The 26,977-nt window shown below is 45.9% G+C and overlaps 7 protein-coding genes across 7 annotated transcripts; 4 read left to right on the forward strand and 3 right to left on the reverse strand.

Moving 5' to 3' along the window:
- Positions 1 to 14: 14 nt before the first annotated feature.
- BT62DRAFT_832455 (uncharacterized protein) lies at positions 15 to 485 on the forward strand (the record flags this gene model as incomplete). Its single annotated transcript, XM_043182407.1, has 1 exon — positions 15 to 485. A coding segment is annotated over one exon (471 nt), but the record flags the coding sequence as incomplete, so codon positions are not given.
- A 17,161-nt stretch (positions 486 to 17,646) lies between these two features.
- Positions 17,647 to 18,140, forward strand: BT62DRAFT_1013866 (uncharacterized protein; the record flags this gene model as incomplete). The annotated part of the gene is made up of 4 exons (XM_043178125.1): positions 17,647 to 17,672; positions 17,733 to 17,748; positions 17,800 to 17,808; positions 17,841 to 18,140. The coding sequence occupies 4 exons, from the start codon at positions 17,647 to 17,649 to the stop codon at positions 18,138 to 18,140; spliced, it is 351 nt and encodes a 116-aa protein (XP_043032988.1).
- Positions 18,141 to 18,420: 280 nt separating this feature from the next.
- Positions 18,421 to 19,199, forward strand: BT62DRAFT_1081553 (uncharacterized protein; the record flags this gene model as incomplete). The annotated part of the gene is made up of 4 exons (XM_043179679.1): positions 18,421 to 18,656; positions 18,711 to 18,847; positions 18,901 to 18,952; positions 18,982 to 19,199. The coding sequence occupies exons 1-4, from the start codon at positions 18,476 to 18,478 to the stop codon at positions 19,197 to 19,199; spliced, it is 588 nt and encodes a 195-aa protein (XP_043032989.1). The 5' UTR covers positions 18,421 to 18,475.
- Positions 19,200 to 19,966: 767 nt separating this feature from the next.
- BT62DRAFT_938931 (uncharacterized protein) lies at positions 19,967 to 21,577 on the reverse strand. The gene is made up of 3 exons (XM_043187623.1): positions 21,447 to 21,577; positions 20,582 to 21,389; positions 19,967 to 20,515 (listed from the first exon to the last, which is right to left on the reverse strand). The coding sequence occupies exons 2-3, from the start codon at positions 21,375 to 21,377 to the stop codon at positions 20,088 to 20,090; spliced, it is 1,224 nt and encodes a 407-aa protein (XP_043032990.1). The 5' UTR covers positions 21,378 to 21,389; positions 21,447 to 21,577; the 3' UTR covers positions 19,967 to 20,087.
- Positions 21,578 to 23,242: 1,665 nt separating this feature from the next.
- On the forward strand, positions 23,243 to 24,531 carry BT62DRAFT_1057720 (uncharacterized protein; the record flags this gene model as incomplete). The annotated part of the gene is given in 7 exon segments (XM_043178583.1): positions 23,243 to 23,283; positions 23,322 to 23,413; positions 23,448 to 23,589; positions 23,646 to 23,888; positions 23,952 to 24,066; positions 24,086 to 24,222; positions 24,260 to 24,531. The coding sequence occupies 7 exon segments, from the start codon at positions 23,243 to 23,245 to the stop codon at positions 24,483 to 24,485; spliced, it is 996 nt and encodes a 331-aa protein (XP_043032991.1). The 3' UTR covers positions 24,486 to 24,531.
- A 153-nt stretch (positions 24,532 to 24,684) lies between these two features.
- BT62DRAFT_938932 (uncharacterized protein) lies at positions 24,685 to 25,486 on the reverse strand. Its single transcript, XM_043187624.1, has 3 exons — positions 25,273 to 25,486; positions 25,130 to 25,221; positions 24,685 to 25,080 (listed from the first exon to the last, which is right to left on the reverse strand). Exons 2-3 carry the CDS (start codon positions 25,162 to 25,164, stop codon positions 24,864 to 24,866), a joined length of 252 nt encoding a protein of 83 aa, XP_043032992.1. The 5' UTR covers positions 25,165 to 25,221; positions 25,273 to 25,486; the 3' UTR covers positions 24,685 to 24,863.
- A 112-nt stretch (positions 25,487 to 25,598) lies between these two features.
- Positions 25,599 to 26,807, reverse strand: BT62DRAFT_938933 (uncharacterized protein). The gene has a single exon (XM_043187625.1). It carries the CDS (start codon positions 26,391 to 26,393, stop codon positions 25,848 to 25,850), a length of 546 nt encoding a protein of 181 aa, XP_043032993.1. The 5' UTR covers positions 26,394 to 26,807; the 3' UTR covers positions 25,599 to 25,847.
- Between the last annotated feature and the right edge of the window lie 170 nt (positions 26,808 to 26,977).

Below are 26,977 nucleotides of genomic sequence, written 5' to 3' on the forward strand. Positions count from 1 at the left end.
CATCTCCATGTAAGTCCTTTCTTGAATGCTTTCCCAAGTTAGAATGGGCCATTCTTCTTTCTGTCATCAAGCATGAAATGCATCTGTTTGAGATTGTGAAGCTTGACTTGTCTCTCTGCCTCAGAGCTGATGCAACAGGTGCCAATCCTGATGCCCCTCATCTTCTGCATAAAGATTTCTCTGACATCATCTCAGTTCTCTCCTGTCTCAGCACCTATTTCTGCATACTCACACAACATGCTGCTTTCTGTGGTCATCTGGATCATGGTCTCCAGATATTGGATGGTTCTCATTGCTATGCTAATCACTTGATCTTACTGTCATTGCAGTATGAGTGGAATGCCATCTTGTCATACTGCATTGAGTATCATCAGCATCAGCATCATGAGATGGAAAATAGTGACTTCACTGGCTGGGAACTGGCCAGCCAGGAATTGATTATGAATTACCTGGCTGCACATGTCCATGCACCCACCTCCTCATCATCTGACAGAAAAGCTGCCAAATCTAAGCAATCTGAGCAACATTGTTTTGCATGGAATGAGGGGAAGTGCTCTAGGGGTTTCTCCTGTGACCACAAACATATGTGCAAACATTGTGACTCTGCTGATCACCCAGAAAAAGATTGCACCAAAAAAAGAGGAAGAAGAAAGCCTGAGAAACTGGCAGAGGAAGAAGGACTTGCTTTCAATGTAGTGCTGCTCACTCCAGCCAGCAGCCACTTTTCTTAGTACCTTTGTCACCAGATAATTTATCTTTGGCTCCTCCTTTTATTCTTTTGCTCTCTCATATAGCATTGTTCCCTCCACCACATTCTCCTCCTCTTCATTCTAACACCAACCCATGCTGCAACAATCTTTCCCATCATTCTTCCTTGCCCTCTGTTTCTTATAAAGCATGGGAGCACTATTTACAGGATTACCCTGATTGTGCCTTTGTACATACCATCCTCCACATAGTTCAATATAGTGCTTCCATTGGGTTTGAAGGTGATGAGCATGTTCAACCTTGTTGCAACCTGTCCTCAGCATTTGAGTACCAGCAATTTGTCAATGGCTCACTTGGTGACCTGGCAGCCAGAGGTATGCTCTCCAGGCCTTTTTCATCTCCTCCTGTGGAGAACTTTCACTGTTCTCCACTTGGGGTTACTCATAAGTGCAAACCTGGAAAATTGCATATTATCAACCATCTTTCATGGCCTCACTCATCTTCTGTTAATGATGGCATTCCTGACTTGGAATCTCACATCTTCTATGATATGTTTGAGAAAGCAGCAAAGGACCTCATTCTCTCAGGGCCAGATTCCAAGATGTCAAAATTGGACATTAAAGACATATTTCATCAGATTCCTATTCAGACCTCAGACTGGCATTATCTTGGGATTTCTTGGGGCTGTGAATTTTATTTCTCACAGGTGCTTACCTTTGGGTTGAAGACTGCCCTGTATATATTTAACTTGTTGCAGAAGTGCTGCATTTCATATACCCACTGCTATACATCATTATTTGGATGATTTTCTCCAAATTTTCTCTCCACACACTCCAGATTCCATATCTACTGCAGCTGTGGAACAGATATTAGCTCTTGGTCATGAGCTTGGTCTTTCCTTCCAGAAATCCAAGACTGAATGACCCTCATGTGTCATTGAGTTTCTTGGCATCATTCTTGACTCTGCACACATGAAAGCTCACCTACCAGTTGACAAGCTCTCATGCCTTTGTGACCTCTTCCACACATGGCAAATCAAGAGCTCATGTACTCTCCATGAGCTGGATGAACTTACAGAGTATCTCCAATTCTGTTCACAGGTTATTCCTCACTCATGCCCATTTCTCTGTTGGCTACATAATTTTGTGTCTTCCTTTTCATCTAAGTTCTCCATCCAGCACATTCCATCAGGTGTTGTCTCTGATATCAACTGGTGGAGTGTATTCAGCTCGAGGTGGAATAGAGTCTGCCTGTTAAAAGAAGAGTGAGAGGTAGTTTCTGTTTTCACAGATGCTAGTGGTCAAAAAGGCCTGGGTGGCCATTTTGGTGATGAGTGGTTCTCTTCTCATTGCCCATGTCACCAAGGAGCTGTGACATCCAGTATAAGGAGCTGTATGCCCTCTTGCAGGCCATTTTGGGCTGGAGTGACTTATGGTCAGGAAAGACAGTCAATTTTCATTGTGATAATCAGGATGTTGTTAGCTGGCTCAATTCTGAGATGAGTCAGTCTTCACATAGCATGGCAGTCCTTCAGGTTATAGTAATGCTTGCATGTTGCTTGGATTTCTCTTTTTTCTCAATTTGGATTTCTACTGCTGAAAATGGCATTGCTGAGGCAGCATCTCATTTCCAGTACCATCAGATGTTTCAACTCACACCCAACCTTCAAAAGAAATCCTCTTCCGTGAAGTCCCATCTTCATTCTATGAAACACACTCTCACTACTCTTCATGCATTGCATTCTTTCTCTTCCATGGCCTTGCATCCAGCACTTGGAAAACATACTCCAGTGGACAGAAATCCTTTATTGACTTCCTCAGACTTCATCCCCAGTTCATAGACCCTCCAGGCCAATTCTTACCAGCAAGTATCACTGCAGTAATAGAATGGACAGCCTGGTTAGGCTCCAGAGGATTGATGCCAAAGACTATCAAATCATATATTAGAGCATTGCACTCACTTCATGTTGATGCAGAGCTTTCTTTTGATCAGTGCGAGTTCTTGTCTGTCCAGTGCCTCCTTTCGGGTATCAAGTGCTTCTATGGCAAGTGAGAGTGGAACTCCAAGATGTTGTTAGGCTCAAGCAACATGTGACAGACTGACATGTGATAAACTAACATGGCTTCATGTTCAAGCCTTCCATCAGAGTCCATGCAGCGACAGTCTAGGGTGTTTCAAGGCATAGAGAATAGCTCAAGAGTAGAATGAGAGTGTATAAACTTTAGCTCAAAGCTGGGTTGTAAACCAGTGAGGCAAGCTTCTTAAATACTGTACATAGTGTTCTAATAATATGACTACCTAATTGTGTGTTGTCGAGGTGGTTGTGCTCTTTGTCCTAGAACATCATGACCATTCATAAAAGCAATTGTGTGTTGTCAGGGTGAGCATCCTTTGTGATGACTAAGCTCTTCCCACCTTCTTGATGGTTTGTCCTTTCTGGGTTCTGACTAAGCATAAAAGAAGGAAAAAAAAGGAACTAGGGAAAGAAATTGTAACATTACCCTCTTCTTAAGACCATCATCCCAATAGCTCAATTTAGGGATAGTTCGTAGTCCTTGATCATGGTGTCGGCATTCATATATTTCTCATTGATCCATTCATTGGATTCTGGCCCATAACCCTTCCAACTGACGAGATAATCCACTGTTGTCATCATTCCCCCTCCTTTTGCCTTTATCTTTCATAATTTATGGTTGAGGACTTGGTTGATTTCATAATGTTCTTCATTGTCGATTAAGTCCAGTGGCAGGGGTGGTGGCTTTTCCTGATTTGGGAATGCCAGTGCGATATATGGTGTTAGCAGTGTCTCATTGAAGACATCATGGATCCTCCAGGTGCTGGGCAGTCATAGTCTGTAGGCGCTATTCCCGATTTTAGCAAGAATCGGAAATGGGCCAGTTCATTTGTCAGCCAGTTTATGTTTTGGCCAAGGGAGGTGTAGGTTGGTGGTGTCGAGCCAGACCTTGTCATTTATGGAGTATAAGCATGTGGGACAGCAGTGTTTGTCGTACTGAGTTTTTATAGTGGCCGCTGCTTTTTCAAGGGCAATTTTTGTTTCACTATGAATTTTATTCATAGTGGAGGCAAAATCAGTGGAGGCTGGTGTCATGGTGTGGAGTTGTTTGGTGTGGGTGACATTAGGGTGTCACCCATGGTTTATGAAGAACAGCGTCTTCCCAGTGGCAGAGTGAACTCGGTTGTTATGCTGGAATGCTGCCAATGCTAGCCATTCCACCCAATCGTCCTGTTGATAGTTGATGAACAGTCAAAGATACTTTTTGACCTCTTGATTGGCATGCTTGGTTTGTCCATCTGTCTGCAGATGATATGCCATTGAAGCATTTCGATGGATATGAAGCAGACAGTACAGGTCATCGAGAAATTTTGAAATGAACTGGGGTCCTTGGTCTGAAATAACGACTTGGGGCATCCCATGTTTAGCATAGACCTTGTCATGCAGGATTTTAGCCCATCCTTCAGAGGTAAGTTTGGTGGAGCATGCGACTGGAATGATCATTTTTGAGAAGCAATCAACTATGACAAGTATTATATCATAGCCGTTACAGTCAGGGAGACTGGTGATCATGTCAACTGTAATGTGGGTCCATGGAATAGTTGGTACCTCATTTGGGTGAAGTGGTGCAGCCCAGGGTTGGGTGGATGCCTTCCCCCTTTGGCACACTTTGCAGGCCTTGACATAATTGATGACGTCTACTCCTAATTTTGGCCACCAATATTCTCATAGGATTAATTCTTTGGTTTTGGCTATGCCTAGATGCCCAGTGGTGATGTGGTCGTGGCATGTTGCGATGATCTCCCCTCTCAGGGATGGGTCTCAGGGAATATAGATCTGTCTATCATATAGAATCAGGCCATCTTTTTTTGTCATCCCTCATTTGTGATTGAGTGATGGAGCTACCTGTTGATCCCATTTCCAGCTATCTCTTGTGGCACTTTTGATTCGTTCATGGATCTCTTCCTCTGTCAGCATGATCATGGCTCTGAAATGTTCAGGTCATAATAGGGTCACCCCTTGATTGTCTGCTCCCCCTTGGTCATGATCCGTGCGTCGACTAAGCAAGTCAGCCTTCTTGTTGGCGGTCCCTGCTTTATGGTGTAGGGTATATTGGTATTGACTGAGCTCGGTAACCCACCAAGCTTGTCATTGGTTCAGTTTCTGGGGTTGGCAGAAATACTGGAGATTCTGATGATCCATCCAGATCTCAAAAATTTCGACCACTCCAATTAAATAATGCCTCCATTCTTTGAGGGCGAGCATTATAGCGAGCAATTCCTTGTCGTAGATTTCATAATTCCTTTTGGTGATGGTGAGCGCCTTTGAAAGGAATGTGACAGGTCACCATCTTCCCTCTTGCTTCTGGGACAGTACTGCTCCAATTGCCCCTTCGCTAGAGTCTGCTTCGATGCAAAATTTTCCCTTCTGTGATGGGATAGCCAAGATGACATCAGCCGCCAGCCTCCTTTTTAGGTCCACAAAGGTGGCCTGTTGAGAATGTCCCCAGTTCCAGGGAGCATTTCCAGTGAGTTGGGTCATGGGTCACATGATCTTGCTATAGTCCTGGATGAATTGTCGATAAAAGTTAGTGAACCCGAGGAAGGATTGCAACTCTTTCTTCTTTCTTGGTTCAGGCCACTCTGTCACTCCTGTGACTTTGACAGGGTCCATCCTGATGCTTCCCTCGCTAATGATCACCTCTAGGTACTTGGTCTCAAGTACTTCAAACTCGCATTTTTCAGCCTTGAGGAAGAGTTTGTGTTTCCTCATCAATGCGAGTACTTGTCGGACTAGTCTCCTATGTTCCTCCTTAGTTTTCGACATGATGAGGATATCGTCCAAGTAAATCATCACTTTCCCTGTGGCAATAAGATCTTTGAATATATCGTTCATCATCCATTGGAAGGTAGCAGGGGAGTTGGTGAGGCTGAAGAACATCACTGTTGGTTTGAAAAGTCCTCTGTTGGTCCGAAAGGCTGCCTTCCACTCATCCCCCTCCTTGATTTGGACATTCTTATACCCCCATCAGACATCCAATTTGGTATAGTATTTGGCGCCCCATAGTTTGTTCATTAATTCTGAAATTAACGGAAGGGGATATTGATTTTTTATAGTCATTTCGTTCAGTTTCTGGTAATCTTGAACTGGACGAAGCTTTCCTTCCTTCTTTTTGACAAAAAAGAAGGGTGATGCCATGAGAGATTTTGACAGGTGGATCCTCCTGCTGGAGAGGTTCTTGTCCAGGAACCTGTCGAGCTCTTCCTGTTCCTGATTCCTGAGGGGGTAGGTTTTGCAGTTGAGATTGGTGTTTGCATTCAGAATGAGTTCGATTGCATGATCCCATGGTTTAGGAGAGGGGAGTTCATCAAAGCTCTCCTTTTTGAAGAGGTCTCGATAATCTCGGGCCTATTCTGGTACTATCTCCTTGAATGTCTTTTCTTCCTTCCCTTGGTTTGCTTTTGCGGCCAAATCATTGGCATGGTGGATGGCCCAAATGCGTATTTCCTCCTGCAGATTCACCATGAGGATTGTCTCGCCATCTTCTATCTCCTCATCCCACCTGTCCTCTGGATCCTTGTCTGGTAGTTCAAAGGGGATCTTCTGACATTGGCATCTTGTGAAGGTAATCCGTCTGGTCTCCCAATTGACTAGGGGGTTATGGCATATTAACCAGTCATGGCCCAGGAAGACTTCTTTGGTGCCTAAGTCGGTAACTGCTAGGTCAATCTGTTCCGAGTGATCTCCAATAGTGAGTCAGAACTCGACGAACTCAGTGATCGACCTGGCCTGATTCTTGGTTCCATCAGCATTGTATACTGGGATAGAGGCTGCAGTTGCCCACATCAGGAGTTTATGCTTGTTGACGAAGGTCCGATTGATTGAACTCCCAGTACACCTGCTGTCAATCAGGGCCATTACTGAATGTTGGGCCCATGAGGTCAGGGTTTCGATCTGGGCCTTGACAGTTAAGTCCTGTCTGGGGGTTTTGGATCAATGGATGAACCTTCAAGGTGCATGTAACTCATCGAGCCATTCCAGGGCTCGGGACCTCTCTGCCTTTTGTATTCCTTTAACTGCTTTGTCGGTTGCTTCGGTGGCCTGAGTCGGGTGAACCCAGCCTGTTAAGGTGGCTTTGGCAGCTTCATCGCTTGCTGCTTCATTGAGTGCCCTCCAAGTCCACTCAGTCTCAAAAGGCTTGAGCCAGGTGGTGGGACTCTCTGTCCCTCTTCGACCCATAGGTGGTTGAGCATTAGATTTCTTTTGTGATTCATTGGTGTGCATAGTAATCGGGCAGGGTATATTCAAATGCATAGGTAGCGGAGACATTTTCATAACTACAGGAATATCACAAGTCTGACTAGTGGTCACAGGGGGCACACCTATTTCTTCCTTGGCCAATTCAGTGGAATCACTCACTGGTTGGCCAGCTCTTTTACCTCCTCCACTTTGGTCTCAGTGCTGAGTTCCTCTTCTTCCTTTTGTAATTCAGCAATCTGTGCATGTATATCTTCTCACATACACTTCTTTTTCAGGCAGTCCTTGGCCATATGCCTCTTTTGGCCACAATTGAAACATTTCCCTTCCTTCTTCATCTGGTCGATGTCCATTGGCTTCTCAGATCCTGTGTATGTGGTTCCTGTCCTGGTCTTCTGACTTCCATACATCAAGGGCTGAGAAGTTCCCAATGATTTCCTGGCAGTTTGCCCTGGCTTGTTCAGGGTTGGCAGGGTCGGCTTCCTATAGTCTTGTAGTGTTGACGATTCTGCTTTCTGCCTTTGTTGCTCCCTGTACATCTCAATGATCCACTCTTTCCACTCATTGTAACTGACTGGCATCAGTAGTTTGATGCCCATTGCAGATATCATCGTGAGGTACAAGGAGGAGACCCCTTGTTTGAGTGTCTCTACCATTCTTCCATCATTTGCAACGTCTTCCTGGATCCCGGCCAACTTGGCAAGCCTTTCCAACTCATCAAAGTAGTCTGTTGCTGCTTTATCCCCCATTTTATACTCCTTGATCTTCTGTTTGTGCACTTCCTGCACCGCCAGATCAATGAATTTGTCATTGAGCATCCATTTGAAGACCAGCCATGAGGGGTATCAATAGTGACCCCTCGTGGTGGACCGGAAGTTCAGGGAGATGAGAATCCACCATGTCTTGGCTTTGTCCTCAAGATAAGAGATGGCGAAGGCAACCCTGTTCATGTTGGTTCCTAAGTATCCGATATAGACTTCAAAGTATTGTTCACAGTCGACTAGGAACCGGTCAATGTCATTGGAAATGCCCTTGAATGGGCAGGGTTTCCAGAGGAGGCTGGGTCGGCACTGAAGAACATTGGCATTGATTGGTAGGGTGTTCATCGGATTAGGCCACCCATCAAACGGTGGCTGCTCCCATTCCATTGGTGGTCCTGGGAACGAATGCAGTGAGTGGTCATCGGCAACCGGACTCCCCTTAGGCTCTTCGACCCTCACGATTAGTCCATCTCATATGGTGAACCTGAGTCAGATGGCCTTGGGGTCGTCTTGTGCTGGTTCCTTCCCTTTTCCACTTGGGCCGGCTTGGTCTGGAGGCGGTTGCCCCCCAAGAAGTTGGCTTCCTTTGCCGGTCCAAGGGTTTGGGGGCAATGTCAGCTGGACTCAGGATTTATTTAGCCAGGCTGCTGTTGTTTGCATGGAGTAGTTGGATGCTGTCAAAGTACTTCGGGCTGAAGGGGCCTGATAGATGGCTCATCTCGGAGCAACAGGGGGGGGTTCATGGCATTGGTCATATGACAGGGGCTGGTCTGGGTGCCGAAGGCCAGCTGATCAGGTATTCAGGATGGTGGCTATTGTACAGCTGAGCAGCATAGTCCATTGCTGCTTGTTTCAGGATCTCTGTCCATTCATTAGTTTCTGCATGTAAATATGATTGTCTCATATATGATGCTACCCAGGTAGCATCGTGCCATAAGAAATTAATACCTCGCAGGTAGTACTCCTGGTACTCCTGCTCCCGTTCTTCATGAGCCAACCTCTTTACTTCCTCTTCATCCATTTCTTCTGCTGGGTCATATGGGGGTCCTCTTGGAGGTTCACTGCTCTCTGTTTCATTGTCCCCGTCCTTGTTGTCCTCCTCTAGGAGGGAACCAACAGGCTGGTTGTAAAAACTCTCAGCCCCTTCTTGTCATATCATCATTACACTCCCCTGACTGGGAGCTCGGTCCAGCAGCTGGGAGGCTTGGTGGATGTTCATGGGTGGGGGTTGGCTGACTCCTGATATTGGAATCGTATCAATTCCCACCTGTTGCTCTCGCCACCACCACTCGCTTGTGATAGAGGTGGACATTTCGCTGGTAGTCATGGTTGTCGACAAGTTGTCTGACCACCCTGCTTCTAAGGAACCCTCAGAGGGCATGGGTGGGGATATAGGCATTGCCAGAGACTCGAAGCCCATAGTGTCTGAGGATGGACTCATCACTGTCAAACCTGGTGTTGGCACTGGGAGTTCTTTGGGAAGGGGGATATTGGAGGGTCGGGGGCCAAATGGGGGATCCTGCTGCACTTCCTTCTGCCACTCAAGTCTCTTCTCGGTATCTTCGCTCGCTCCAGATACTTGATGTGGAGTCAGGTTCTCAGAAGACAGGGGTGGAGAGGGAGGGGTCAGCTTATACCGGGGCAAGGATGCTGATGCCCTTGGGTCATAATCCATACCAATTGGAGACGTTGGCACAGGCCAGACATCCTCTCTCAACTTCCCACTGCTGACTTCTGTTCCACTCATCGTACTCAGCAGCTTTCCTCCTCTGCTGGTTCTCTGCCACCTGTGGGTTATGCTAGCCACATACTGGCTGTGGGTCTGTTCACTGCTGATGCTCTTCCTGCTGGATGGCATTGTCATAGTTGAAAGGGATGGTGAGGTCCCAGCCAGGGAAGTACCAGTGGACGGTCTCTTCCTATACTTGTTGTCATTCTTCACTGGTTCAGTCACCCCCCATCCAGTTGCCCTGGCTGAGAGATGAGGTGCTGTGAGGCTCGCTAACAGGTGTGACAGGTTGGGATCTTCGAGCCATCTGAGGGGCATTGAGAGAGTCCCTGGCATGGTTGGCAATCCCATGGGTACAGGAGACAGAAGAAGGGTTGGGGGAGGGGGACTACTCAAAGAAGTCCTCTGAGAGGTCCTGGTCCTCACCATGGAGGACCATGTTAGGTATGAAGATGTCTTGTCATCCTGAAATGCTAGTGTGCTGACTTCTGGGTCGAGAGGGTTGCTGTCCTCTTGCTTCTTCCTGACCATCCCTCAGATACGGGCTGCTAGGCCTGGCTTCTGGGGGCTGGTAGGTTGTTCTTCAGGATTCAGGGATGTCATGGAGGGGAAGGTCAGAGGTTACATTTCATAGGATAGTTTGAATGCATTGAAATTCTTGATAATGACGGAGAGCCCAAGCAGTGATTGAGTGGTGTCCCTGGCACAGCTGGATGATCACCAACAATCCTATCAATGTTCCGATGATGGAAGCAAAGAGTTCAAAGAACTCGTGGTCAAAGTTTGGGTCGGTAGAGGTTGCAGAGGGCATTTGGTTTCTCAGCACAATTGGGCTTGAGAAAGGGAAGCTAGAAGCTTCGAGCTAATTGTTAGGCTCAAGCAACATGTGACAGACTGACATATGATAAACTAACATGGCTTTGTGTTCGAGCCTTCCATCAGAGTCCATGCAGCGACAGTCTAAGGTGTTTCAAGGCATAGAGAATAGCTCAAGAGTAGAATGAGAGTGTATAAACTTTAGCTCAAAGCTGGGTTGTAAACCAGCGAGACGAGCTTCTTAAATACTGTACATAGTGTTCTAATAATATGACTATCTAATTGTGTGTTGTCGAGGTGGTTGTGCTCTTTGTCTTAGAACATCATGACTGTTCATAAAAGCGATTGTGTGTTGTCAGAGTGAGCATCCTTTGTGATGACTAAGCTCTTCCCACCTTCTTGATGGTTTGTCCTTTCTGGGTTCTGACTAAGCATAAAAGAAGGAAAAAAAAGGAACTAGGGAAAGAAATCATAACAGATGTCTATCACACTGAATATCCTATGAATGTTGTCATGTATTGCAGGGAACACCTCACATGTCAACAATGCTATTTTCAATGCTGCATCCAAGCTTGCATGGTCAGCTTTTCTCCATTGTGGAGAATTCACTCTGTTGGGCAATGAAGTTTTCAATACTGCAGTGTACATTACCAGGGATGCCATTCAGTTTCTGCCTGACTTTGATTGCCCATTTCACATTTGTCTTACACTCCCTGCATTGAAGACCAACCCCTTTATTCTATCATCTTAACACTGCTTAAGAGAATCAGGACATGGATGTTTTGTGGGTCCAACTTTGCACACTTATGCTCTGCTCAACATGTTTCTTCTATTATTCTCTTCCAGTGCCTGGACATCACTGTGTGAGATGAATATCTATTATTTCTCCAACTTATATTCTAATAAACACCTTTTCTCCTAAACAGTCTCAAAAATATTGTTGAAAGGAGTGTAAGAATCAATTACTTCCTTTATCATTCTGAACAGCATCAATCTGTGAAAGGATTTTTCACTTTTTACAGGTGAGAATAATCACATCCAGCACTCCCTTGAAACGATTCTTATTCAACTTTGACTTAGCCATAATTCTCCATGTTGTTCCAGTCCTAATTTACACAGAGAGAGTGGGATTAACACTAATATTTCCTGAAAAAAAGAGTCCATGCATATTTCCATGTGTGGCAACAATAAAACAGACAAAATTCAGTGAAGCATTTATTTTCTCTAGTATGTAGTGAATATTTGCTTATGTCATGTTGTTCCACAATTATGTCTTGCATTCAAAGTATGCACACAAGCCCTCTGCTTGGTGTGACTTGTCAAACTGGTCTCCTTGGATTAATTACTTGATGGGTTATTTTTTACTGATATGAATAGCATCTGGCATCATGCTCCTCTTTGTTTATCTCTTTATATCCCTTTCATCCTGGTGTGCTGGATTCAAGTCCACAAAAATTTCAGGCAATTATTTTCTGATACATTGCAAACAAACATCTATCAAAACTCTCACTGTGCAGTGCCAATACCATTGGCATAGTGCAAGGGGATGTTTGCACTGCTTATACTCATGTATCATTATCGCCATTGACCAGACTTAAATGCCAGGAAGATGGATGACATCAAACTCTCCATGCAAGGATGCTTTATTTTCTTAGTTCAATTGTCTCTTGTTTCCGCCACCAGATAGTTGTCAATTCTCCAGTGCCTCAGAAGGATATGAAGGAATCACCATCTGATCTTTCTGTACAAGCTGCTGGTACACTGACTTCAAGTTCTCCCAACATCGCTCAGAGGACCATTTCTCAAGTGTACAAACAGACCATCATGCAAGAGCCAAAGAAGAATGTGTTGTGGGATGACACAAGTATCTAATGTCAACCTTATATAAGCATAGACAGTTTTATCCTGAGTCAATGGTCAATTGCCTTTAAGCAATTGACTGTCATACTCAGATAAGTAGTAGTCATACATACCTCAGCCTTTAAGCAATTGACCATCATACTCAGTCTGGCCTATTATCCACTGTGTGAAAGTAATCTGCCTGCAACAGGTTATGGGCCCTGCACTTTAAGGCCTACTTTGTTTTTTTTTTCTTCACATCTTGCTTGTGCTCTGCTATCTCTCCATCAGTCATTTCACTACTGAAACGATATCACCACATACATCATGCCATCCTTTGACACAATCAAAAAAGGCTTCAACAACCTAAATGCCTTCAATTATGGTGAGTGGGAAGAAAACATGTTGGCCCTACTCAAAACTCGCCACAAGTATCTTATCACCATTGGCTGTGACCCTGAACCAGAGTTTGCAGACCCCAAGAAGCCAACATACCAGGAGAAGAAGGACTGGAAGGAGACTCAGGTATTGGCTGCTGGCACAATCTATCTCTGTCTTGATGAATCCCAGAAGGCTGATGTCAAGAGCTGCCTTGATGATCCAGAGAGGATGTGGAACACATTAAAGGCACACCATCAGCAAAGAAAACCAGCAACTCAATTTGTAGCCTATGACAGCTTCTTCAATCTCAAGAAGGAGACAGAAGAATCACTTCCAGACCTTGCCAGTTGAGGCACTCAAATCATGAGTCATATCTGTGCTCTGCATCCTGCTCATTTTGGCCTCCAGCAGTTAGAAGAAGAGCTTCTCATTATGGCCCTGATTCATGCACTCTCTCAGCCTGAATTTGGAAACTTCGTCACATTGCTATTCCTTCTCTCTGATAAACTCACTCTTGAAGGACTCTGCACTGCATTTCACAATGAAGAAAACAATCAGAAGCTGCATGCTGGTGATCCAGCAGTCCAGCAGTCTCTGTCACTCTCAAAGCCACACCTTTCCATTCAGCCATGAATCTGGCTACTAATGCTGCTGCAAAATGTGGATGGTGTCTTCATGAGAATCATGCAGAAGAAGAATGTATAACAAAGAAGCTCTCACTTAAATGGGACCATGAACATGCTGCTGACTGTACTGCTGAGAAGCATCATCACAAGGAGGCTGGAAAGAAGGATTTGGAAGCCACTAACTCTGCTGAGACAAAGGAGGAGACTGCTAGCCAAGCAAGTACTGATCTATCATCACCTGCTGTGTCTCATTGGAATACTGATACAGGTGCTTCTCATCATATGACCTCTCACTGACAATGGTTCTGACTCTATGCTCCACATGTCATTCTCATTTGTCTTGCAGACAATTCAGTCATCTATTCAGCAGGGATTGGGTGAGTAGTATTGGAGTCAGAGATTCAGGGGGAGAAAGGCTCAGCAGTGGAATTTCTTGACACATTACATGTACCAGCATTGAAAAGTAATCTCTTATCACTCTGTCATCTTACATGGGAAAAGGGATTTAAAATCTCAATCACTGGATCAGATGTCACTTTCAGCCAGAGTGAAAAGATTCAATTCATGGCAACTGTAAATGAGAGCAATATCAGCTATGTCAATGCTACCACACATTCATTCTCAAAATTGACCACTATTATTGCAAACTCAAGCTCTACAAGTACCTGCCAGATGGACAACACACTTTGGCACAGATGTTGCTGTCATCAAAACATGGACACTATATGGCACATGCATACAAAGCAGCTAGTAACTGGAATGAAGCAAGAGTCAGGTCCTCCAACTGATCCTATCTGCATACCATGCCTCACTGGCAAACAGCATCACCACAATGTTCCTTGTGGCCCCTCAGAGTGGAAGCAACACCTTCTTGAGCAAGTATACAGTGATATCAAAGGTCCAATGCCTGTCACAACTCCAGAGGGCTATCATTACTGGATAACATTCATCTGCAGTGCATCTGACACTTGGGCTGTCATATCTTTGAAGTATAAAAGTGATGCCTTTAATGCCTTCAAGCAGTTCAAAGCATATGCAGAGAATATCCACCCAGGACTCAAAATCATTGAGTTTCAGGAAGACAAAGGCAGTGAATATATGGGAAAGGAGTTTGTCGACTTCTGTGCTGAGCATGAGATCAAAAGGCAACATACTGAATCCAATGAACCATACCAGAATGGCACAGCAGAATGAGCCAACCACATAATTGTGGAGGCCATCACTGCCATGCTAAATGAGTCACATCTCCCACTATAATTTTGGAACCTCACTCTCTGAGTATTCATTCATGTCCAAAATCGCATTTCCACAGATCCTCTTCCAAACACCACACTCTTCACAGAATGGGACCCAAATCACCAAAAACCAGATATATCCTATTTTCATGTGTTTGGATGCCTTGCATATGTGCTAGTACAAAAAAAGGGATGTTGAGCATTAGAGTCACACACCCAAAAATGTATCTTTGTTGGGTATCCAGAAGGAGTAAAAGGCTGGCTATTCTGGAACCCCTCTACACAGTGGTTCATCACCTCCAGCCATGCTGTATTTGATGAGCATGTATTTCCTGGAAATCACAGAAATATTATAAATCCTCTTGATGATGACACATCTCTCACAAACAGACATAACAGCACAGATACTGCTATACCTGATGCAACGATGCCTCATCAAGGGGGAGAGAACATACCTACTGATAAGCCATCTCCACCATCTGAGCAACTCTCATCATTGCCATCCTCACCAGCTCCATCCACTCTATCAAATATGCAAACACCTCCAGGATCACCTCTTACTCCACTATCAAGTCTTTCAACATCCCCTACACCCTCTTCACCACCTTCATGTCCTCAGGCACACTTCAAGCCACAATATGACTTCAAAGGTCTTATAATTCCATCTCCAAACACTGGACATGGTTTTCACTGTAAACATTCTGACACTAATGCGATGAACTCACCAGACTCAGATGAACCCATTTCTGATCCTATTGATGAAACCACTGCTGAGCCAGAGCTTACTGAGACAGATGTTGTCACAGGAATGATCTTTGTATTGCATGATGATGACTATATCATATATACAGAAGCTCTTGAGCTTGCATTTCAGACAGCAGTAGAGATGGCAAACCAAGCATCTGCACCCAATGATGAACCAAAGACACTTGCAGAGGTGATGACTTGGCCAGGAGAGGAAAGTGAAAAATGGTATGAGGCAGCTCAGCAGGAATTAAATGTGCTGCAGGAGAGTGGCACCTTTCAGCTTGTGAAGCTCCCTCCAGGGTGAAAGGCTATAGGTGGAAAATGGGTCTTCAAAGTGAAGTGTAACCCTGATGGATCCATTGAACACTACAAGGCACACTATGTTGCAAAAGGGTACTCACAGCAGCCAGGTTTTGACTACACTGAAACCTTCTCTCCTACTCCAAAATGGGCAGCCATCCAAACAGTCCTCACTCTTGCTGCACTTGAGGACCTAGAGCTCTGGAGTGTGGACATCTCATCAGCATTTCTGAATGGTGATCTAAAAGAGGAGGTATACCTTCAACAACCAGAGGGATTCAAGACAAAGGACAAGAGCTGGGTGCTTCATCTCTTCAAGTCCATCTATAGACTGAAGCAGGCTGGGCATGAATGGCACAAAAAGCTCCACAGCACTATGACCAAGATGGGCTTTGACAGAGTACACTGTGAACACAGTGTATGGGTGTACAAGAGAGATGATGCTCAGATTATTGTTCTGGTGTTTGTCGATGATGTAACAATTGCCACAAAGTCCATGGAGTCTGCATGACATGTTGTCAATGATCTCAAGAAGTACTTCAAACTTCATGATCTAGGTCCAACTTCATTCCTCCTCAGTGTTGAAATACACAGAGACCATCTAAACCAAACACTCACACTCTCTCAATCACAGTACATCCAAAAAATCCTAGAATGTACCAGAATGTCTGACTGTAACAGTGTCAGTACTCCTCTTGATCCACACACTAAGCTATCCAACTCAATGTCCCCTGCTACTCCAGAGGAATGGGAAACCATGTGGCACATCCCATATCTCCAGATCCTTGGCTCTGTAGCATACCTGGCCATTGCCACTCATCCTGACATAGCTTTTGCAGTCAGTGTCCTATCATGTTTCAGCAAAAACCCTGGATTGAGGCATTGGGAGGTCCTGAAATGCCTCCTCAGATACATAAAGAGAACAATCAACCTAAAATTGACATATTCACCTAATGCTACAAACTCAGACCTGTTCAAAACATACACAGATGCAGATCATGGTGGAAACCCAGACAATGGGTGCTTGACCTCAGGATATGTTGTCAAGATGGGCACAGGTGCAGTCAGCTGGATGAGCTGGCTACAATCTATAGTAACCTTATCGACCACAGAGGCCAACTATGTGGCTGCCATCTCTGCTGGACAGGAAATTCTGTGGCTGCAAAATCTGTTCACAGAATTTGGCTTCCATCATCTGTTGCCATCTCTGCTACTGATTGACAACCAGTCTGCTCTCTCTGTCACTCGCAATCCTGATCATCATGGTCATGTCAAACATCTAGACCTCTGCTTCTACTGGTTACGAGATGAGGTTGAGTGGGGGCACATACATATTGAACATCTTCACACAGAAGACATGCCTGCTGACATCTTCACAAAGGCCTTAGGAAAGGAGAAGATGACTCACATGATTAGGCTGTTGGGTCTTGAACTCTGAGAAGTATTGTGTTGAGGGGGAGTGTTGTGGGATGACACAAGTACCTGATGTCAACCTTATATAAGCATAGACAGTTTTGTCCTGAGTCAATGGTCAATTGCCTTTAAGCAATTGACCATCATACTCAGGTAAGTAGTAGTCATATGTACCTCAGCCTTTAAGCAATAGACCATCGTACTCAGTCTGGCCTATTATCCACTGCGTGAAAGTAACCTGCCTGCAACAGAATGTCATTCATGCATTGAAGATGATGCTGGGTCTCCTATGGGAGACACTGGGAGAGGCACTCATACCTGTCATACAGGTATTTCTTGACATCAGTCTTGATATCTTTAAGCTCATAGAGGTGAGAACAGTTGTTTTCTTCATTGCCATAACTGATATCATATATCCAGAATGTATCATAGAATCAGTGGGAAAAATTGGAGAATATATGACCTGATGCAGGAGCTGAATGAATGAACATTCACTTTATTGCGTTGCAGAAGTGTTACTAAATACCTGAGGAGTTGCTGACTAGGATGGGCTCTGTTGCGAGGTACTTATATAAATCCTCTTCGCTCGGTTTTTTCCTCATTGTATCTACCGTCATGTCGACGAGCTCGTGCCTGGGCTTCGAGAATTACTCAATTGAGGATCTCTCGAGTGTGTTTTGAATGTAAAGGATGACCATGTTCTGAACGCCCATTTCTTTTGCTGCATTCAACAGGATCTTGATTTCTTGATGGTAGGGTTATTACATACATATCATAACATTGCTTTAATTGCAGTTTTCATGGAGACGCAGGTTAAGTTATGACCACGCAGCAGCTGGCGTGTCGGTGTGGTCCTTGTCATGTGCTCTCCCGAAACTTACTGATCCATTCTCTTCGTCTTCGCAGAGAACATTTGATGACGGTAAGATCACCTGACTGGGCTACCTTCATCTGTCACTGACAACATCCATAGGGCGACTTAGTAATATTCAGTGTGTTCAGCGAGCTGTGTAGGATGCGGACATGGGAGGGGAATACGTAGAAGGAACGCGTCAGGATGTGTTACGAGTCACCTTATGGCTTGAGAGTAATACTCATCCGCTGGTGTGCCTGCTTCAGGGAACGGCTGGTACTGGTCAGACTCCCACAGCGAATAGTATCGCACGGATCACTTCAAATCCAGACCGCCATGTCCTAGGTAGCACCTCCTTTTGCTGTCGAAAAGAGGCGCACCGGAAGAATATTCGTTGCATCACCCCTTCCATCGCCTTCGAGCTCGCGACATCAGTCAGACATATGGACGACAATTGTTGAAGTCCATTAACAGGATGGCAAGGACTCTGACTGAAAAACCGGCCGATCAATGCAAGATGTTCATCGTGGAACCAGACTGCGACATCCGGTTCTCTTCCCGTTCTAATTGTGATCGATGGACTGAATGAATGCGACTCCACAGGTGGAGAAGGCCTGGGGGGGCTTTGGAAGTACCAGTTGGATTCAATGCCGCTGCCCTGAGGTTTGAAGGTCTGTAGAGTTTCGACCTGATACCCACTTATTGATTAATCCTACACATCGGAATCTTTTCCTCGTCGACACTGAACCTCTTTGCCAGACAAGAGTAAACTCCGATATCTAGCTCTACATCCCATATGGCCTTCAGAAGGGCCTTTCACCCAAAGGGGAGCCACCCACCACCCGAAGACGTCTTCGCCTGCATTGGGAAACGATCTCAGAGGCTTTTCATTTATGCCAAAGCTTATCCGCAAGACGAGGCGCCAGGATCTGTAGTCGATCAATGCGGAAACTTGTTGCGCAACATAGAGGATGGACGTGCCAATTGGGGTGGAGCTTTTTTACGGTAGAATTTTTGACCTCTTATATCAGGTCATTCAATGGCGACAAGGTCGCAGCGTGTCGGTCCATTCTGGGGTTTCTCGGTGTTTCAGAATGGCTCAGATCTTTCTCGGACTGATCTTTCAGGTGTCCTCGGCCATAATCCTCATCATGTGCGAGGGCTGTTGGTAGGATTCTATTCTATGCTGCGCATGCCCAAGGAAGTACCGAACCTATCCAGATGTACCATCCTTCGTTGGCCCAGTTTCTGATTTCCCCCAAACCGTGGCCATGTTGGTGTGATTTTGATGGTTTTCGAAAGCACTCAGTGCCAGGACCATCATCTGCTTGATTTCTCGCGACTGTATATGCCACCGAAGCATCACCATCATTACATTACAGAAAGACACCTTTTTAGGACCTGACCAGTGCACATTCAGCCCAACCGCGGCGGACATGCGACCCAAGTCATCTGTCGACGGTGCGCCCGAAGAACGCTTACAGACATTGGGTGGAGCATCTACATCTATCATACTCTGATGATAACCGGAGTATTATAGCATCACTCGATCTGGTGGTAAATTTCTTGCGGATAAGAGACATTATGTCTACAATAATGGATGATCCTTTTGAGAAGGCGCACCATGACCTTTCGGCTGTTGAAAAATGGAGAAGTAAGTGCGAGCACGGGCCTGCCTTCAAGTGTGATGCGAATGACAGCTAATTCCTTCTAGAAATTTTATCAATCACACAACGAAACGCAGGAAGTCCTTGTTCAAACGGCCGTAATCAAAAACTCGCTCCTGCCTCCTCTTCTAGACCTTCATCTGCAGACATGAGGCTGGCGAGTTTAGGGGGGACGCCCCGCCGTTCATCCTCCTGGACCATACACAGGGAGGACCGCATCAAGACCTTCATATTGGCAGTCCCCGAATCCCAATGCCCGTTCCGCATGATTCCGAGAACCATTACTTGTTCGGCGGCTCTTAGAATCGTCTATGGATCGAAGAGACACACATCACCTAGACATCTTTAGACCAACAAGTGTATATGCATGAGTAAGTGTAGGCGATACGATAGAACGATGGTGATAGAAAACACGGGTCGGGTCGTTGAAGGAAATTGCACGTTAATGTACGCAAGTGTTACAATGGAGAATTCTCTTAGCCGCACCAACGACGATGTTTCTCAAATCCGTTAACCCAGAGCTCTCGGTCTTTGTCCGAGGGACATTTTTCAGAAGCTGATGGTCGTGCAGATTGTCTTTAGCAAGTCATTTTTTGGTCCATCATAGCCTAAGACAGCAATGCTCTTCTGCCCACGATGCGTATATCCATTATTTGATCCATGCTGATTATTGACTAGATACAGAGACACATACTGGTAAAAGTCTATACTAAACACAATATTTCACCAATTATCCACCACCTAAAACGCCACCAAACGCGCTTTGTTCGGCACGACCACGCGCATGACACCTCGCTCGACCAAGTCCCTACACTCACGCTCGACACCCCTCTTCCTCGTGAAAAAGTTCCTCGGAGAAGACGGGATCTGAAACTCCACAAGAACCTTCTGCAAAGACTCCTTCCCCAGCATAGCTAAACCAAACGCGTGCCAGACGTTTTGCCACTGTTTATCTTCCTCCTTGTGAATATACTCGAGAGCCATGGCGATTCGAATGGTGATGGACCGAATAGCCTTCGCCGTCGATAGGTTGGAGATCCACCAGAGCAAGTAATCGGCGTAGGACCTGACTTTGAACCCAACGTCGATGGTCAGGTCTTCGATCGATTCGAGGTCGAGTGGGGGGAGACCGAGGACCCACGGCATTGGCTGCCCTCGGCTTGAAACACCTAGCGTTGGGACGAAAGTGAGATGGACGACCGATTACAAAAAAAAGAGAGCTGATTTTTGTTTACCATTATCCACTCGTATGATGCTCAAGCTCTTGAGCGTCCTCTTGACACGGGGAAGAAACCTCCCGATCCGGATGATATCCGTCTGGTTCGCGCACCGGACCTCGAGCCTTTTCAAGTTATCGATACGGAAAGGCTGGTTATCATCGAACGGGGGGGCAGGGAACTCTGAGAATAGGCGCGTGTTTGACTTTCGGGTGTCAATAGACCGGGCTGTGATCGTGAGGTGTTCGATACGGGGAGGGCTGCATTGTGGCAGGGAATTGATCCAGGGCGTTACTGTGGTAGTGGCGGAGATGGAGGCACCGAAGAGATGGAGGGATCTCAAGAGGGGAAAACAGCGGATGACAAAGGAGAAATCGTGGAAGCTCGGAAAGGCGGATTTGTTGATAGTCAAGGTCTGTATGGGGAGAGCGGCTAAGGCCTCGACGGCTTCGCGATGCTCGAAATGATCAAAGACGAGGTCATTCATGAAGGCGTCTTTGACGCTTCGCAGGTGATACAGAACGCGAGGTGCATCATGTTCTGTGAGGAAGACGGTGGAAAAGTGAAAGGTGTGGATGTACGTTGGGAGGTGTGGGGAAGTGTCCCAGAAGTCGACGAGCTGCGCGAGCGCGGCGCTTTGCAGAACTGGACAGACGCGGAAGGTGTACAGGAGGTAGAAGCGTGTGTGATCATAAAAGGCGCGAGAGACGAGAGAGCATTTTATCAGCGTTTTAGTGTCTTTCGCGACTAGGTCGATGATTTTGTCAAATATCTCGAATGGAAGACCTCGGCCCGTCCCTACTGCTCGATTCATCGCGTCGAAGAACTGATTGCAATCAAATTCAACATTTAAATTCATAGGTAGGTTGTAGGTATCACGTACCCAGCGACACCCAGAATTTGGAATACGACGGTGAGCCACTGCCCCCCTCGCAATGAGATGAAAGAGAAAAAAAAGGGTCAGGAAATGGGCTTGACGGACGTGTATACGAAACCGTTGAATGAAATAGAAATACGGGCTCGTACCAGACGAGCGAGGAAGAATGGACACTGAATGATGGAGCAGAAGAAAGAGTACTTTACGGCAGCGGAGGAAGAAAGCTTTTAAAAGAAAACATGAAAATCACGTGTATGTTCAAATTTGAATTTGAATATTACGGCGCGCTTTCCGAACGGAGTAAATTACAAGTGCTTCAATTTCTTGTATGGCAATACCTTTCTGATATATAAAGCTTTCTTGCCGCTTCTGTTCCCTTCGAGAATCATGCATACTTGTCTTTACAGGATCAAGTCGCATCCATATTCAGATGGTAAGCCTCCGTCTTGCCATTTTCATAGGTCCGCATATATTCAGTCACTACAAGTGTCAAAGAAGCTCAGAGTCGCTTGCAGATCCTTCAGGAAGGAACCTCGCTTTGAAGGTACTGCATTTTCTAATTACACCGCTCAACGGGTGCGTAAGTCTAAAACACCGGATATCCCATCTCGAAATACCAAACCGCCCGCGTTATCGTCATCATCGTCCCTTCTTTTGGCTCATTCCTATTTTACTGGAACAGTCTTCCATTAGGAGTATGACATCAATTATATATAAACAAGTCGGTTCCGCACGATTAAAACTGTCGAGAACGTTTGAGTCACCGGCTAATGTGCTTGAGGAGTATTAATAAGTATTTGTATTTCGTTCGATCATGTCCGCGAGCGAAAATGGCTCCGAGGGAGCTCTGGGATATGAAAAGGTACGTTGAGCAAGGTCAGGAAGTGGCTACAGTTTATATGATCAAGGCGTTAATAGAAGTTTCTGTGAGAGAATGGATTTCATTAGTCATATTGGGTACATGAGGAACAGGAACAGGATAGAAGAGCACAGAAAAAGAGTCAGGCAACCAAGCCTTCTAGCGATGCAGAAATCCATCAGTTTTCTGGTATATGTAGAGCTGCGTTGGAGTCGGGTTGCACATCGAGGCCCAATGTGATCCTTGAGGAATCCTAGGTACGGGTGAGTCACAGAATTACGAAAAAAATATGAGAAACTTCACGGTGACGGGACACCTTTCGAGACGCAGCAACTGGGGCAGAGCCATAGTAAGACTTGATAAGTAGGGATCGGAAATCGACCCGGCGGCAGAATACGGACCGTCCTTCCGGATAGCGAATGTATCAGGCCGCCATTTCCGGCAACATATTTAACAACCCTATATTTATGCAAGTTTACTTCTGTCCTGGTCACATCTTGAACCGTACTTGCAGGCCACTAATTCTATCCTGAACTCAATTAAATTGAGGCAGAATCTACACATACAAGGTTTATTGTATATAATTAACAGCGCAATGGTTTTTATGTTACTTCAAAGTTCAGTCGACGAACGACACATCCGTGCTGTAACGTGTGTCTCAAGTCATTCTGTGGATCCTCTGTCCCCTGCCGGATTCGTTCATCTCATTTTTTTTAATAAAATCTGTGAGGCAGGTCTTATTTGGACGATAGTTGTCGGGTATCATCCATCCTGGTAAGCCCCTCTTCTCATGAAAAGGAGCAATCAATATTCAGCCGTACATGTTTATATCCCTACTTAGATGATAATCGTGGCAAAATTTTGATCTAAATCGTTATTTAACACCAATGGAGTCAAGAATCGAGTCACAGCTTTTTCTCAACCGTCTGCCATCTCATCCCAAATGTCCAAGCCCACTCTCTGGCTTCGCTGCGAAAAGAAAGAGTTTTAAGTCGAACTGCATTGACACTGGCTACCACAAGAAAGCTCATCGATGCCGGTTTAATTTTCGTCGAACAGGGTAAGCAACGGATTGTTAATGATTCTGAATACGAAGCGTTACTGCAGATATTGTGTCTTCGCTTTTTAATCATTCATTGCTACGATAGTGTTGGATGTAATGGACAACAATACTTGGCCAACGCTACCGGTTGGCGTCCCAATCATTGGATTGAAGGCGCTCCCCGAGTCCACCGACCCTATCCCATATAGTCATATCCAGTTTTCGAACTGCTACAAGCGACAAGAAATGTGAGTCGATGTATTGACATCTTTGCATCGTGGTGGAGGAGCCCTGTACGACATAGGGTTCCTGAAAATGGTCGTCGGATTGCGGCCTTTGATTATCATACTGGCTTCGCAGGGGCAGCTACCCGCGTTCTCGCGGTCGCATCACAGAGAAGGGGCGAAAAACTTGGGCATCTCGTGTTTTTCGAGAATGAAGACGCCATGATTAATGCCGTAAAGACTGCCTTAGGTGGTAGTGGCAAAGGTGTCAAGGTCCTGATCATTGGCGCTCTGGGAAGATGTAGACCCCGCACTGTTGACCTGTTTACTGGACGAGTATGTATCTTTCCTGAGTTTCTGACAATGCGACTCATCTTCCCATCCAGGGACGACATTCTCAAGTGGGACATGGGGGAAACTGCAAAGGGTGGCCCCTTCTCTGAGAATCTTGATGTCGACATCTTCGTCAATCGCATCTCTCTCAATTCCAAGGGGCCCCCTGTTCTTGACACGTGAACAGCTCATCTCCGTAGGAAAAGGATTGCGGCTGTCGACAGTCGTCGATGTCAGCTGCGATACTACGAACTTTTTCAACTCGATTCCCATATACATAATTAACACAACATTCTTTTCGCCCAGAGTATCTGTCGACGTCCAGTGAGAAGTCTTTTTTTTACACGGATACGTCCCCGAGATTATTGTACCTTGACCAGTTAACATTTCCAGGACTGAAAATCCGCCACTGTCAGTGGTTATCTGTCGATCACCTCCCTTCCTTGCTTCCACGGGAAGCCTCGGCGCAGTTCAGCTCGGCCGTTTTTCCCTCCTTGCTCCAGCGTCCTGACCGGAGAATGCACAAGTATGGACTGAAGCCAAGGCGCTTTTCGACAAGAATTCTCCGACAGCGTCGGAGAGGCTAAGCTGTAGATACTTGAGACGATTTTAGTAGCCTTTGGGCAATGACATACAATGTGTCCTGTAGAGAGATCAGTATAAAAATACTGCGAACAATGCCAAAACATAAATGTTCCGATTACTAATGGCTGTCACCTAGTCAGGACGTGGCTCAATTGGACTTGGAAACAATGCTAATATGGGCTGGCTATTGGAGATCAGGATATACCTTAATTTCTTATCAGTGCACAGCACGATCATATAATTACAACCTAACAAACGCTACGGGACTCTGGTACAGAATCATCAGCTCCTCCGCACTCTTCAGCATTAAACGTCCACTGCTACCTTGTCCACCGAGCTTATCCGCGGGAGTGTCTTCATTCTATATATATAAAATCTTTTCACGAGATTTGCAGGCAATCTGTCCCAATACTTGACCGGCACTGCGAGGTCGGACATGTAAGGAACATACACATGCTTGACTTCCCAAAATGCAGCGCTGCACCAGAGTATGAGGAGACGCCGATAAGAATCCATGCACCACCGACGAGCATTCGGTCGGATAAACTGGAGGCAGTGAAACAGACTACGCCGGACGCGACCAGGAAGGAGACCATACTTGATTTCGGGTGAGAGTGTGGAGAAAACCAAATGAAAACAAACTTACGCCCACATGAGTAAGACAGTAGGGAAGCTGTACATAGTGGCGGGGGTCTCCATACTTCTATTGTTTCGTCTTCACAAGCGCAGGAATCGCCACTAAGAAGTACATGAATTGCTTACACTGAGGTGAAAGGAGCGTTCACTTGCCGAGTATTTGGACGGATGATGAGCCCTCATATACAAGTGCTTAAGATGATACTACCTATACTGGCAATCATCGAGACATGACTTGATATTTGTCCAGGTGATCGTCTTCCGTCAGTGAAATTACTCCAAGACGCTTTGTGGGCATGGACGTATCCCTCACCCCCGATCCTTTTCAAAGTAGCCAGGTGAATATCGGGTACAAAGAATAGGGACGGTCAAAGAAGGGAGACGAGTAGGGTCCGTTTGGACGCCGTCCCATAGATAAACTGATCACGTGCAAGCCGGGCACCAGGCTGACGGTGGAAGGTGATGAAGCCATATCAGGTGTCTGCGGAGGGGAAGATCAAATTTTAAACGTTTAGTATGTTCGCTGCTACGTACGAGGGCCAGGCATAGCTAAATTTTGAAAACATGAAGAATATATAAAGTGTGGAATGGAAGGGTATAAGATATAATTGCTGCTTGTTGATGAATCTGAAATGGGAGAAAGAAAAGATTAAATGGTGGTACAGTAAATTATCATAAGTCCGTATAATTGTATAAAAGCGAAGTATCGTCGAACCTGGAACCGTCTTTCAGATGGTGGAAGCGCTCACGAAAGCATCCATCATCCTCCTGAGCGTTATCTTCCCCTCCCTCGTCTGCACGAAATCCGTCGGGACATCGATATACTCGGCAGGCTCCGACCATGTGTCCCAGTCCTTCACTTTGACGACGAAGACGTCCCCCCTCACGGTCGTGTCCTTCCGAAAGTGAAGATTCCGCTGAAGCCGCCCGTCGACGCAGCGGAAGAAATAGTAGCTCCCGTTGAGCGCCTCTGTGTGCTGGTCGGCGACATCGACACGGCGGAGGGTGCGCTTGCGCCATATCCCTTCCTCTGACTTTGCATCGGTGGCGTAGTGGAATGTCCAGAAGACGCGGACGTCGGGGATGTGGAAGAGGAAAGAGTCGTCAAGCTTGTCGTCGTTGATGTAGGTGGTATCGAGGCGGACCATATGAGGATCAGAGCCGTCTGCAGGTATCTGGATGCACTCGATGGTGAGAGGGGTGTAATCCGACTGGGTGACGACAGGCGGCGGGGAATGTGTCGTGGGGAAGATATCTGCCATCCATGACAGCATGATGAAGAGTGGGGTAAAAAAAATTGACTTTTGAGAGTGCTGAAGCGATGCTCGACGTTGGCTGCTTGAAAGAGTTGGGATCAGCTTGGCGTTTAATATAAGCCAGGAGACGCCACTATCTGCGGATAATGGGGGATGGGCGCCTCTTTGTTACCGAATCGGAACCACGATTTGCGGTCTAACGCCCCTAGAGAAGCCCAGATTGGTAGTCCATAGAGGGAGCTGTTTCGTTAACCGAATGAATCGTCAACTTTGTTTCATGGGACCGCGGTTCATCAAGCCAATCCAATTGTCGCAATATCGAGAGGCGGAAAGATATAAATCGATGACTTTCAAGTAAGTATTGTATCGCATCATAGAAGCTGAGAGCGCCTTAACAACCGAAGAACCAGGCAGTTATCGTTATGCGGCGACAGAAGAGAAAACGAGGGAAGAACGGAACCGGTTATTTCCGAAAATGCCGGGAAAAGGCCTATGACGTCACATCGTCTCGCCGCAATGGATAAGTTCAGGCACCCACCGTTGATGCGCCCGCTTCGTCTTCCTGGCACGAAGGGTAAGAAATATAAAACGCGTCGCATGAT

The sequence above is a fragment of the Guyanagaster necrorhizus genome (genome assembly GCF_019112545.1).
Source record: "Guyanagaster necrorhizus MCA 3950 unplaced genomic scaffold BT62scaffold_70, whole genome shotgun sequence".
Taxonomy (NCBI): domain Eukaryota; kingdom Fungi; phylum Basidiomycota; class Agaricomycetes; order Agaricales; family Physalacriaceae; genus Guyanagaster; species Guyanagaster necrorhizus.

Coding starts and splice junctions, on each gene's coding strand:
- BT62DRAFT_938931 (XM_043187623.1), bottom strand. CDS start 21,377: ATGAATCGAGCAGTAGGGACGGGCCGAGGTCTTCCATTCGAGATATTT. Junction 20,516..20,581: donor CATCATACGAGTGGATAATG/GTAAACAAAAAT, acceptor TCCCAACGCTAG/GTGTTTCAAGCCGAGGGCAG.
- BT62DRAFT_938932 (XM_043187624.1), bottom strand. CDS start 25,164: ATGTACAGCTTCCCTACTGTCTTACTCATGTGGGC. Junction 25,081..25,129: donor ACTGTCTTACTCATGTGGGC/GTAAGTTTGTTT, acceptor CCCGAAATCAAG/TATGGTCTCCTTCCTGGTCG.
- BT62DRAFT_938933 (XM_043187625.1), bottom strand. CDS start 26,393: ATGCTGTCATGGATGGCAGATATCTTCCCCACGACACATTCCCCGCCG.